Genomic DNA, 13,647 nt, shown 5'->3' on the forward strand with positions numbered 1-13,647 from the left:
CTAAATACATTAATTTTATATTTTGAATGTAAACATTTGAATGTAAACACTAATAATTTAATTTTCCTTTTACTGAAAGTTTTTTCTTTAAATTACAACAATTTTGCAATCTTTAATCCGTCTTGACGTCCCCTGCCTTTATGCAACCCGATCATGCTTCTTGTATGGATAATTCACGTGGCAGAAGTTGTATGTAGAGATTCCATTTATAAATATAAAATAACTAATCGCTTATTAAATGTGGCTCAATAATCTATTGCGTTTTTTTACAAAATTTTTAATAAATTTGTGATAACAAATACGTAAGAAAGAAAATACGATATATTTTTGATCTTAATACAAAAGATAGCCAAAGAATACTGTCTATAGATAATTCAGATATCTATTTTATCATTAAATTCAACAAAAATACTTATTTAACAGTTTCGATCGATGTACAAAGGCGCTGTAAGGTGATCTACAGTTGATCTATTAATAAAAACTGTAAATCTTGATTATGCTGTAGTAATAATACATTTGATTATAATTACAAATGTGTTCATAAAAATCAATTTGAACGCTCATCTCATTTCTCGTTTTTGTTTTTATATATGTTATATATAATTATATATAATATATTAGAAATATTTGACTTCAAATGATACAAGATTTTTTACAAAGAGTCGTGTATTCTAATAAACATTAATTATGTGTAATTGTACTTTAAATATCAATATTTGAATTAGCTTTTATTTTTATATTCTTTTTGTTTATTATTAAGAGAAAAGATTTCTTCAAACAAAAGCTGGCAACAGAATTGAAATTGCATTTGGATGAGTGTGACTATAGAATGTAATTAAAAAGTAACAAATGTTAATATTATTGTCGGTTAATGATAATGGAGGAACGTATAAAAGCATTTATAATAAATAACGAGATGATTGCATTATCTAATCACTTTATATTCGTTGTAACAATCACGTAGCCTTTCTGAGCATTTTCACTTATTTTACATAACCAAGTTCGATATATTATTTTTAAGAGTCAATCAAAATCTTTTCCGAATCGCTCTATCACGTTACAATTTAGAGAAATTTATAGCATTAAAAGTCTATTTAAAAATTCTTTTTAAAGACTGAAAGTTTTAACAAAATGAACTCAATTTAGATTAAAATAAAACTTATCCAACATGTCATTTTAAAATTATAACATATCAAAATGTATTGAAATAATCTTTTTTTTGCAATCCACTTTAACTACAAAATTGTAACATAATAAAACAACTTATTGATACGAGACTGTATTCAGCGTCTAAACAATTAAACGGGAAATAATTACCATGCTTATTGCATAAATAGAATATTCATAATGCCATTTATGATTACTATATTAACAGAAATTACTGTAGCATTTCGGAAAGTGCTGTAATTTTATGATTAAATATATAGTGTCAATGATTTATAAATCATACGTTAAAATAATTATTTTATTTATTAATGTCGTATTTGCGAAAATTAAAAAAGAAGCTAAAAATATATACTTGGAAAATATACATTCGAGAAATTAACTACTTGCAGGATTTAAGTACTGAATTAAGAACTTACATCCTGACGAATTAAATACTCATCATTAGATCAAAAGGACAAAGCAAAAACGATTCTTATCAATTACTTTGAGTAATTATTTTGATAAAAAGACTTACTCCATTTCCTATTATAATTATTTATTGGAATAAAAACTAATTATATTTTATAAAAAAATAGCAAATGCAAGTACAGCACCGAGGGATAAGAACTAATTACATTTTACAAGAAATATCAGATACATAAGTACAGGAGTGAATAGCTATGAGCTACAAATGCATCTTCGTTAAAAAGAGAAAAATTATGGGTTTCGCGCTTATTAAGTGCACACAGGTCAATAATTTAATGGCTGTCACGTCTCGTATATATGAAGTCGTGTACTCTCTGTGAATTTTGCATTTTGCGAATATATAATTGGTGCTTCAATCACCTTATGCCATATCACGCGATTTTACATTAAAATGATTATTGATTGACGTTTAATGATGACGTTCGAAGTTTATCTTAACGGTTCTCAATAAATTCCCCCGTTCCGAGCAATAATTATTTCATTTCTTATTCAACACTAACTATATTATGCAAACAATAACAAGAGAGCTTTTGCGAAATCTCTATATCAGTTGCATGATTAGAGATTTGACAAACGCATGGTGATATCCTAATAAAATAATTAGATTTGTTGAAATTATACGAAGGTCAAGAGAGGTAATGTCTCACGTCAAGTGATTTAATGTTACACGAACTTAACGTAAGTCGAAAGATTTTTTTATTCAGTATGATTTGATTTTGATGATGCATAAATGCGTAATGCGATGATGTATCATCTTCAATATCAACTGCGCATCAACTGCCTTACTTAATTCAAAGCTTTTTAATACGATCAATGATGAACGATGCATTGTCAGTTTCAGAGAATTATAAGTACGCGAGCAAATTACATGCCAGATTATGATGCGATCCTCATTGAAAAATCATGTTATTTTATAAAACGATCTATGAGAACTCAGGACACACCTCCTTGCAGTCATGTATGCATTTTATTCGTCAAAGGCAATTGCTACCAAGATTCCTTGTGTGATGTTTCATGTTTCGGTTAAAGAGATTGTCATTAATGCAGTACGTGGGCGTAACAGTTAAATACAAATTAAATATATCATAAACTTTTCAGGATATATTTTATATTACAATTATAACATAAAAGGTTGAATGTAATAAAAGATAGAATAATTTAACTTTATATATAAAAACAATCTTGGACATTAAATTAATAAACATTTACATTTGTAATAAAGATATTGCAATATTAATTATAAATTAAAAATTTAATTAAAGAAAAATGTTATGATAAATAAATGATAAATTGAATATTGTAGTCTGTATAACGTTCACGATTGCATAAAAATTATTTTGTTTTGCATAATGACGTCTGTGAATTCTATTTTATTATGACCTTCAAAAAGCTGGTCGCAAGAATAACAGGATTGATAAGATTAGCATCTGTTAAGAATTCGGAAAGATTTGATTGTTGCCCGTCCAACAATTTCTAGACGACTTCTGCGTGTGAGTAGTAGATTAAAATGTCTATTATACTTACAGGGTGTTTCAAGATTAAACATCCAATTAAAATATGAAAATAAAAACATGAATTTTGGACATTCTAGAAAAAAAGCATTTTAGAGATACTCTCCTGTATACTTTGTTTAAAATATATGTAAATATTTTAAATAAAGAATTTTATGTAATTTTACATTAGATGTATAATAAATAAATTAATATTATATTTTAACTGTTTATAATATATTTTTATTATTACTAGAAAATATGGAAATTCTAACATATTTATTTTCGATACCGACAAATTTCTGATAATATTAATAAAATGTAACATAATGATTATTTTTACTTTAGAATTTAGTTATTTAGTTATTTATTAATAACTCTTTTTAAAAAAGCGTTTGCGGGCATATCTCTAAAGAAGAGTTTTTTTATTTATTTTCAGATTTTACATTAATTTATATTTTATGTTAGGATATTTAATCCTGAAATGTCCTATATAGATGTGATAAAGCTAGTCATTCATAAATTTTTACCTGGAGACCACTACTGAACACCGCGGACGATCGTTTCACCTTTTTATAAATGCTCAAAATTGCTTCACAATTTCGTTACGCGAATAATTTAATTTTTTGTGTTATAGGAATCAGTTGCTGATTTGTATCTTTTTTTCAAACGTGTGCAGATGCATATTTATTGTAATTAGATGTATTTTTGAGCAGGATGTTGAATTTTATATCAAATATAAAACCGTGATAAATTGCATAGTGAAGAGGAGGTATCGGAATAAGCATGCATGATTAATGAGCATTACAGCATAAAATAATTTTTTTTTATTTATTCCATACAATCGATGTTATCTATTTTCGTGACAGCAAGAAGAAGACGACGTTGCTTCCGCATGAATAATTCTCCGTGCAATTAATTTTGACATTGAGAAACATGCGATGATTATATCATCTTTTATTTAACATATTAATTAATACTTGACACAATTGAGACAATAATAATATTACTTAAGACTCTTATAAATGAAAATCTAAATTAATCGATTAACACAAACAAATCGTATATTTATAATTTGTCAACGAGTCAATTAATTTATTAAAAATTTTTGTTACAACAGTAGTTTGCGATCAACATAGTAGAAATTTGCACGACAGAATTATATATCTTAAAATTAAAGAAGAAATATTATATATTATATTCAGAAACACCACTCTCTATGTAGTTATGTAACGCTATAGGCTATATATGAAGTTGCAGCAGATATCGATTACGGCATTTGCTACATTGGTTTGCTGCTGAGTGACTAAACGCTTAGCGCGGACGTTGATTGGCATCACTTTGTTCCATCGAAAATAAGCTGCGAGCAATATCGCACGGTAGCTTAACAAGGTAAAGATTGATTCAAGAAATTCTAACATTATAGCAATCTGTCATCGCACGTAATTAAGCCGTCACAGTGGTATTTACGGTAGACGTTTGTTCACACTGTGTTGTCTAGCTCAAAGAAAGAATTAATTATACGTTTTTTCTCACGCGACTTTGGATATAGACTGTGATTGCCTACAAAGTAATAACGTCGTCAATTTGAAGCAATATTAATTTGTCGCATGTGCATATCCATTACAGATGAATCTAATAGCAGAGAAAAGAGAAGATGATCAGTAATAAGATTCAATATAAAAATTCGATTAAGTCAACTCGATGAATGCTCATTCGATGGATGAATATCAATGACTATTATTATGATTATGTGATAGAATATGATATCGGGCCAATGGACACTGATTTACGTATGTCAAGTAATGAATTTCATTCCATTCATTCATAAGATCAGGGATCCGCGTTTCATTCAGAAAACTCTGACGTAAGAGTGGCCAAGCACTATCATTCAGAAACAATTTGCTTGAGTAATGGCCACCGTAGAAAACGTAACGCGCGCCGTAGGAAGCACAAGGACTTCAACTGCGTTTTATCTTCGTTTCTGCTTCGGCGGCGCGTTCATTCCTCTGACGCTCGTTCATCAGCGGGCAATTGCAATCGCAACAATTGTTCCTGAGTGTAATACAAGTGCTGTGAGAAATTCGTCTCCTCTTTTTGTGTTAGGAAAAAAAAAAGACGGTCGACCTTCTGTGCTTAAGTAGACATTCGTTCTTAGGCAAGGTCGATGTCGCAATATGCTGCGGACGCACCTTGGGTTTATCTCCCGTACGAATTATCGGCTGGCGAGGGATTCCGAGTAGCTATGCTTAATAAAGAAAAAAAAACTGTGTTTCAAAAAAATTTATTACGCATACATAAATTCGCCATGACAATTTCAGGTAAAGCGCCATAACAATTTACATTTTATAAGAGAGATTTAAGATTATTTTTTATGCTCCTCGATTTTTGCACGTAGGGCATAATATTCGTTATATCCATCTGAATTATTGACGCAATCTTGTTCACGTGGATTTCGCCTGGACACGTGTAAACGGGCAAATGGGAGGAGTCGCGGCCAAGCGCCGACAAAGAAGCAAATAGGGAGGGAAAGCACGATCGGGCATTAAAGTCTCCCGCAGTTTACATGCATATGGTCTCCTCTTGCGATTAATCATTCTTGAATATGATTTTATGACTCAGGCATATCGACATTAATTTTACTGCCATGATGCCACCTTTTAATACTTTTGCAATTTGTCACTGTCACAATCAGAGATATAATTCCCAAATTGTTCTTTTTGTTTCCAGATCTTTCAATTAATTTCAAGTTGATTTTTTTTTTAATATACATTTATTTCGAAAAAACGTAACATCAAATTTTGTACGCTATTTGTATTAAATCTATATGACTGCCAAACGTGGGAAAGGTCAGGTAATTAATAATTATTTTAAATATTTATAATTTATCGTAATATATAATTCATCATTGATTAAAAATTTTAAGCAAGAAAGACGGAAAATATACAACGTAGAATTTGTGCTCGAGCAAACGGCTCGTAAGCAACCAGTAAATCGTGGAGATCAGCCGAGCGCATTTCCTTCCCATTTGTCAGAGTAATGTGTCTAGCAGTGTATCTAGGTTTATTAAGATGACAAGCGAGATGTACACGCGATCTGTACGTTTGTTTTGCAAATAAGACTTCTTTAGGAAAGTCTATGGAGAGTCGCACATCCCCTAGAATTTTTCAAATCTCATGAATATAATTGAGCAGTGAAATAATAGTCGGCGTTTCCCAAGAAGAAAATTTTTTACTTCTGAAACCCAAGAGAATTAATGAATAATCCAACTGTGATTTAATGAAATAATTAAACATGCAAGATGTTTTTTGATGCATGTGTATGGAAAAAAAGTTTTATAATAATCGAACTTTGAAATCATTTCAATTAAATTGTTTGATTAATGTAATCAAATATTTAGTAATATTTAATAATATATTTATAGTACCCAAACACGTAATAACACCAAATGGTTACTAAATACTATAAAATATTTAATTATATATTAACTAAACATTTAATTGAAACATTTAATTAAAACATTTTGCCCAAACTTAGTAATTAGACTTGATTACCAAACTCTTTCAAGTTCGATTTAGAAATTTTAAAGAAATATCTAAATTTCCAAATATAGCGAGATTCCATCGTGGACGAAACTTTCTAAATTACAATGCATGCTCGGAGCATTATCGAGATATTTCGTTTGCATTTCGCCGCAGTATGCACTACAAAACGTGAACGTTGGTTTCTTAAGGACGATGTGTGAACAAGCAATACAATGTCAACAGGTTTCTCCGCTATTATGCAATCGATCGATTTAAGCGTCGCGTGGAAAGGTCAAATCGACTCGAGATTACTTTTGGCAGAAGATTCTATTCCAGTCTGAGTTTTCTCTCTCATTCCTCCTCTCTTTCTCTTTGTCCTTTCTGACCGCCGTGGCTGGACCGAACCTTCGCTTTTTCTCGTTTTTTGGCTACCTTTATGACCAGGGAAAGTGGGGTCTACTCGTATAAAAGCGCATCGGGTCTCATGACGGTCACACTTGAAATCTCATCACGCTCCTCCGTTGGATCGACAGATTCGAGCCACCCGCACGACAAAATGAAATTCCTCGTGAGTGTTGCATTTGTCTTCATTTCAATTCTGCTATTCACAATAAACTTAGCCTAAAGTTTTAACATCTCATGTTTAATATTATATTACTAATATTAATAAAATTTTAATCAGTTCTGTTTTTCTAATGTAAATTTTCGAAATTTCTGTAGAATCTTTTACCAGCTTAATTTGATTAACATGTTAATCTATTAATCAAATCAGCGCACATTTCGTTGTTTAAATAAAGAAGCTCTTAAGAAATTTTTAGTCTCCTTTTAGATTTATCAGTGTTACCATTTACTTAGAATAATTCTTGGATTTCATCTTCCTCATTCGTTGCGAAACAGCTTGTTACAATCCTGTGATCTAATTTATGTTTGGCTAATTAATCGAGGGAAGAATAGTGTGTTAATTGCAATAACAGATCAATCGCAATAAATTAACGGTGATTAGTGATTTGCGTTGGAAAACGGCGGACCTTTAATTATTAGACGAACTATTAATTCACTTATCTCAAGATTATTTAACTCGATGATATCCAATTTTCTTTTCACGGATTTGCTACGAAACCTGTAATCTTTCCTTTGCAGCGCACAACATCGTGCGCAAAGTAGCAATTTTTTTGCCTTCTGTACTTTCCGGCCAATTACATTGATTTTACATAATCAACGCCGTTGACTCTTAAACAACGGAAATCTCTTATTTAACTGGCATATTTTGCATGCTTGTCGATTAATAGTATAACCAATCGCAATAACGATATTATAAATTGCTGCGCTCGCTTAGTAAAATTCCAATCATGTCAGTTTTATGTATTTGTTCTTCACATTTTTTTCAATATTGTTTCTTTCTCTTTCCGAACTTTTTACACGTCTTATTTTATTTCGATATAGATTCATTTGCCGATTTCAATTAACCAAACATTAATTATCGATAAAAATTTTTTACTTCTTGTTAATAATAAGCAGGAGCTTCATCATACAGTTTCTAATCTGATATTTTTAGGAAATAAAAAAAAATATTCTTACCGCTCGTATCTACGTTTTATTACTCTGATTGTTTAGATCGTATCCCTCGCTCTAGTCGCTGTGGTTCTGGCCCAGCAGCCACACCAGCAACACCTGCAGCAGCCGGCCATCCTGAAACAAGCGCAGGACATTTCGCCGGAGGGATCCTACAGCTTTGCTTATGAGACCGAGAACGGAATCGCCGCTGCTGAACAGGGCTCGCCGCAACCCATTGGACCCAAGGGCGAACATGCGATCATCTCTCAAGGTCACTTCGAGTACACCGCTCCCGACGGCACCCCCATCGCTGTCCAGTACACGGCCGACGAGAACGGTTTCCACCCGCAGGGTGCCCATTTGCCGATCGCTCCACCTGTACCCGCATTGATCGCGAGGGCCGTCGACTACGTTCTAGCCCACCCGCAGCCCGAGAACCAGCACTAAATAATCGATGACATTTAGCAATATCTCCGGACAAAGCGCTCACCTCTCGTGCTACGCGAATTATAGATATAAAGTGTTTTCTTAATATATAAATATAAATATTTCTTTAAAAAATTTCTTTCCGCGTACTCATTTGCCGACCTGATAAGTCCATCGTATTTATTGCCCAGAGTAACAAAACCTGAAAAGCGTAATTTTTAGAGACGCGGTTCTTTAATTTTATTACGACAGCAGAAATTAATTAGTACGATAAAAAGTTGTACGATTATATTATAGTAATTATATTGTCTTCTAAATTTGTATTTACATATAATAATTTCATATGCTATAAGGACCAAAAGGGGAAATCGATTTTTATTTGGTTTCATGCATTAATCAATTCGTCGCATTCTTTGCAGACGAGCTATTTTGAATTTATAAAATCGTAACTCTCTAGGTCACGTAGATTCCACAGATTCCGTAGGAAAGACGCGACGGAATATTTTACGTCTTCTTATGTATGCGCGCCAGATATTTCCGTCCAAGAGGCCCTGGCATTTATTCTTACGCAACGAGTATAACCATGTTACACCATGTTACACCATCAACGCCAGTTTAGATATTTCGACGACACACCGGAGTTTCTACTTGCGGAGGTGTGGAACGAATAGAAATGTGGTTGCGGATGCTGGGGTCAGGTAAAAGATATCACCTACGTAATCTAATAATAAGCTCCTAACACGTTTTCGCGATTTGCTCTTGGGAAGTTGGCGTCTCTCACGAGGAAGTGACATTATATTTTGCGTATATCGCGATGCGATTGCCTTGGAATCGAGACAAAGAAACGCGGTAGAAGGAAAAGGTGTAGGCGCGGATAAGATAAATATTAATCGACAGAATATCGAGGGAAGGACGGCAAAATTTATTATCACCCAAAATTAGTATCAAGGCTAGAGTATCATATCCCGCTCGATGAATTATGCTATGATTTATGGATCTATTGTTACGCGGTTGCGCTATGAATAGAAGCCGCACCAAGAAAGCTACATTGCGCTTACGCTTGAACAGAGTTTCCTGCTTCTGAGGATATGTCGCAAGACTTGAATACAATGTGATGTTCGGCAAGGAGCACCGCTGCTCATATTTGGAAAACCTCAGTCACTAATAGATCACCGATAACAAGAGTCGCATCGTTCTAATAGCAATAATAGTAGCGTGATTAATTGTAGTGGTATCGTTTTATACAACAGTCATCGTTTATTGTCTTCGCGTGAGGAGCACAATTAGCGCTGATTAACGTTGAGCCGATGATTAAGATGTAATTTTCGAACGCAACGTAATATAAAATTCCCCCTGTAGATCCTCGGCCGTATCGCGGCATCATTTCAATCAACATATGCAAGATATTTACAAGGAAATCTCACGATCATTACGCGCACCGTTCGCTAATAAAATGGCAACGATTTTTCGTGCCTACTGCATCGTTACCGGTGTAACATTGCGTAGGAAATAAACGGGTGAGATCGCGGGGATCGATAATACCCTGTTTTCCGTGTGACGTCCATCTCACGATGGCACGCAAAGGTGGGAAATCATCCATTGAGATTCTTATCCCGCTAGTTATCGCGATTCTATTACCGGTAACGCGCTTCACAAGCGTAACGTGCAAACTATATCGCTATTAATCGATATTAGATATGGACCGATAATTTAATAATTAAAGATTTTCGTAACTGAAGAAATAATCGTCGATGAGAAAGATATTTTTAGTTGGACACAACAAATAATTGTCGCATATTGCTATAATACGATCAATGATCATTTATTGCAAACTATTAACGAGATAATTATTACTTGGCCTTCCATTAACAAGTTATTTAATAGTTGTAAAAATTATTTGCATTTTTATGCATGTTACATAACAAATAAGCGATTCATGAAATCATTCAGGATTTTTCTATAGATAACTCGATAACTGCAATTGTAAATAATAATTTATATTGCAAATTTAGTATACTTGAAAACCTTTTTATATTTGATAAGTTTATCTAATATTTCAAGGAAATTATAATTTTACAAGCTATTGCAATGTATTTATGCTAATTTTTATCATTAAACCGTAATAGAATAGCAAGTGAAAAACGATGATATGTTACATTATTAAAAAATTTTAAATACACATATATCAAAAAATACGCGCTATATATAAAAACGTAAAATCTTTATAGCTACTTATGTAAGTCTAAAAAATACAAACCGCACAGTAATATTTTATTTCACAATACGTGTAGCCATATGGTTATAGTGGGAACAAAAAAGTTAATTTTGTTATTTATATGCATGTATATATCAATTACATCACACTTGATACAACCGAAAGCAGATACAAACGGGTACAATCGCGCAATCGACAATTATAAAGATTAATTAACATGCTTAACTGCAAACGATCATCTCAAAAGGCTGTCGTAATCAACCGATGCTCTCTTAAGTGCAACGTATTAACGAATGTCGGACGATTATTTTTTTTTTTTTTTTGACAAACGAATGAGAATCGAGTTGGACTTTGAGATTCACCACGGGAACAAAAGTGATTGGCGGTAATAAGCGCTGGCTGACTCGAGAGGAGAGGAATTCCCTGCTCGTTCTCGCGCGCGAATATCGAGACGAGCGTCTCTAATCGCTGGATCCTCAGTGGGCGGTCCTGATAGGCATGACCGCGGGAACGAGTAACGACATATGTCGGTGGGCGCAGATGCGCCGCGATGCATCGCGCCGTACGATGTGGAGATAGAAGAAATCCGCGATGGCCGATGCGGTGCGATCGATTCGAGAAAGAACAAACGGGAGATTATGCCGAGCGACCTGAGCCCGTTGAGCAACCCTCTCTCATAATCGAGGGGCTATTTACCGTCGCGCGCAGAGACTTATGAGCTTTTATCGGGTCGTGATCGCTCGCGTCTCGCTCTTATTATCATTCGGCTATAATGGCGCCACATTCTCACCTTAATATCGCGAATGAGTTTGAGCAGATCACGCTGACACGAGTGAAAGATATATTAGAAGCGCTAAATTTATGGCGAATGATCACTCGTATAGTTGTAATGGCAAATCTTCTACGAAGGCTTTAATAAACCGGAAGATCGATATTTTTTCATTAATTTATATTTAATTTATTAGCAGATAGTTTTGGATTTTGCACAATTATGCAAGCTTTGTATTTATCACCAAATTATAATAAAATACTGATCGAAACGATGATACTCTACACTCGAAGAAGTTTTAAATATACATTGTACGTGTATAAAAAAATACGTGCTATCCATAAACATAAAATCTCTACAGCTATCTATAAAAGGAACTTATAAGAGGAACTAATATATATGGAAATTCAGACATTTCTGATATAGTTATGCAATCGAAAAAAATCCCGTCTTCGATGTAAAAATAATTTCGAAATTTCATTCCGCATTCGGTTAATAAATGACTCATTTCATAATGGCGAGCGGCACGGAGTTGAAGGATTCTCAAAGGTGCACAGATCGCGAGAGATCTGGTCGAAATTCCTCAGATGGAAAGGAGAAGGGTCTACGGCGGTAATTGAAGATCATATCGAGGACAGATTATATTGATGGGCCTTTCTTTAGCGGCAGGCGCAAATTTACGCCATTACCAAATCGCGCGCTATTACCTGATTATATTTCATTACGTATTATAAATACTGGACGTCACGACAGCGACGGCGGCGTGACGGCGGTCTCACGTCCGAGTCGGAAGAGAGATCGATTTTGCGTAATATATGATTGAACACTACGTATCTTCGAGCGCTGATTTTCGATCAGCAGTTACGAATTTTTCATCGCCTTGTAAACCGAAATTAAGAATTCAATATTCATTTTTAAAATATGTTACTTGCGTGGAAAACAATCAATTCTTTTTACTCGATTTTTAAATAACTGACCGAGATTTCTTTTGCGGAAATTAGAAAAATCGTTTTAAATATTTTCTGACCTTTGCATAGCGTGTGAAAAGCAAATCGGAGTCTTTGCTAAGAAAGAGATTTATGAGTTAAACAAAGTTCTTCTCTTAGCTCCCAGTTCTTCGTGTTCTTAGTCATTAGCGTTAGACCGAATGTGATTCAGATGCGCCTGAGATAGTGATTACTGGAGCGATGTGTACGCGGCTCTTGACTAGAATTATCAGGTACACAAGCAGCGCGGATAGGTTCCTGCAATTGTCTAGGGAGAAGTTATAACAGCATTCGAAGTTAGTACGTCGGATGAACGAGTGCAGATGGGAGGGCGGATTACTACGCTCTGCTTGAGCAACCCCGCGTTACTGCCGGATTACGTTTTTCTTTCCCGATCTCGTTAGATTACGAGTACATCACGTACTGTTACATGGCAGGGCCCTAAGTTCGATTACGAAATCCCCGTGAAGTTTTTCAACGGCGATCGAGAAGAAATTAATCTCCGATTTGTCTTCTAATCCATTCTAAAGTTATCCTGAAATAAAAATCAAGCTTCATCGACCATTCTGCATTTTGTGAAATTTATGCCTAGAAAATTTAAATTCCAAGAGGAATGTAGGACCTGTGTCTGTACAGAAACTCGATTGCACTGATTTGGGTCAAAGATTACAAAGTGGCCCATGCCCGATGGAGAAGAACGAGTAGTGGCGCAACGGGTCTAAGATTTCGTGTCCGATAGGAGCGAGATGCTGCGCGCGCCGCGCGGAGATGTTTCGACCTCGGCAAGGAACGTGTCCCTTTCAGGAATCGGAGATGTAAATCCGCGGGCGGGTTATGCCTCCTCTTGGGTAAGCCCGCAGCGGCATAACTGGCAGGTTATTCTCTTCTTTCTGGCGTCTCCACGGCCGCACAATAAAGTCAGCGTTTCTCGCGGGAAGAGCAGTTTTTAATGTCAAGGCGCCGCCTTTTGTTGAGGCAGCACACTCTCCGGTAACACCTTTCTGCGCTCTCGGGCCAGAGTTAGGCGAGGAAGAGGCGCGTTATATCGCGA

The 13,647-nt window shown here is 34.5% G+C and overlaps 1 protein-coding gene across 1 annotated transcript; it reads left to right on the forward strand.

Moving 5' to 3' along the window:
- Positions 1 to 7,067: 7,067 nt before the first annotated feature.
- On the forward strand, positions 7,068 to 8,764 carry LOC105192792 (endocuticle structural glycoprotein SgAbd-8). The gene is made up of 2 exons (XM_011157033.3): positions 7,068 to 7,214; positions 8,261 to 8,764. Exons 1-2 carry the CDS (start codon positions 7,083 to 7,085, stop codon positions 8,645 to 8,647), a joined length of 519 nt encoding a protein of 172 aa, XP_011155335.1. The 5' UTR covers positions 7,068 to 7,082; the 3' UTR covers positions 8,648 to 8,764.
- The last annotated feature ends 4,883 nt before the right edge of the window (positions 8,765 to 13,647 follow it).

The sequence above is a fragment of the Solenopsis invicta genome, chromosome 9 (assembly GCF_016802725.1).
Source record: "Solenopsis invicta isolate M01_SB chromosome 9, UNIL_Sinv_3.0, whole genome shotgun sequence".
Classification (NCBI taxonomy): Eukaryota; Metazoa; Arthropoda; class Insecta; order Hymenoptera; family Formicidae; genus Solenopsis; species Solenopsis invicta.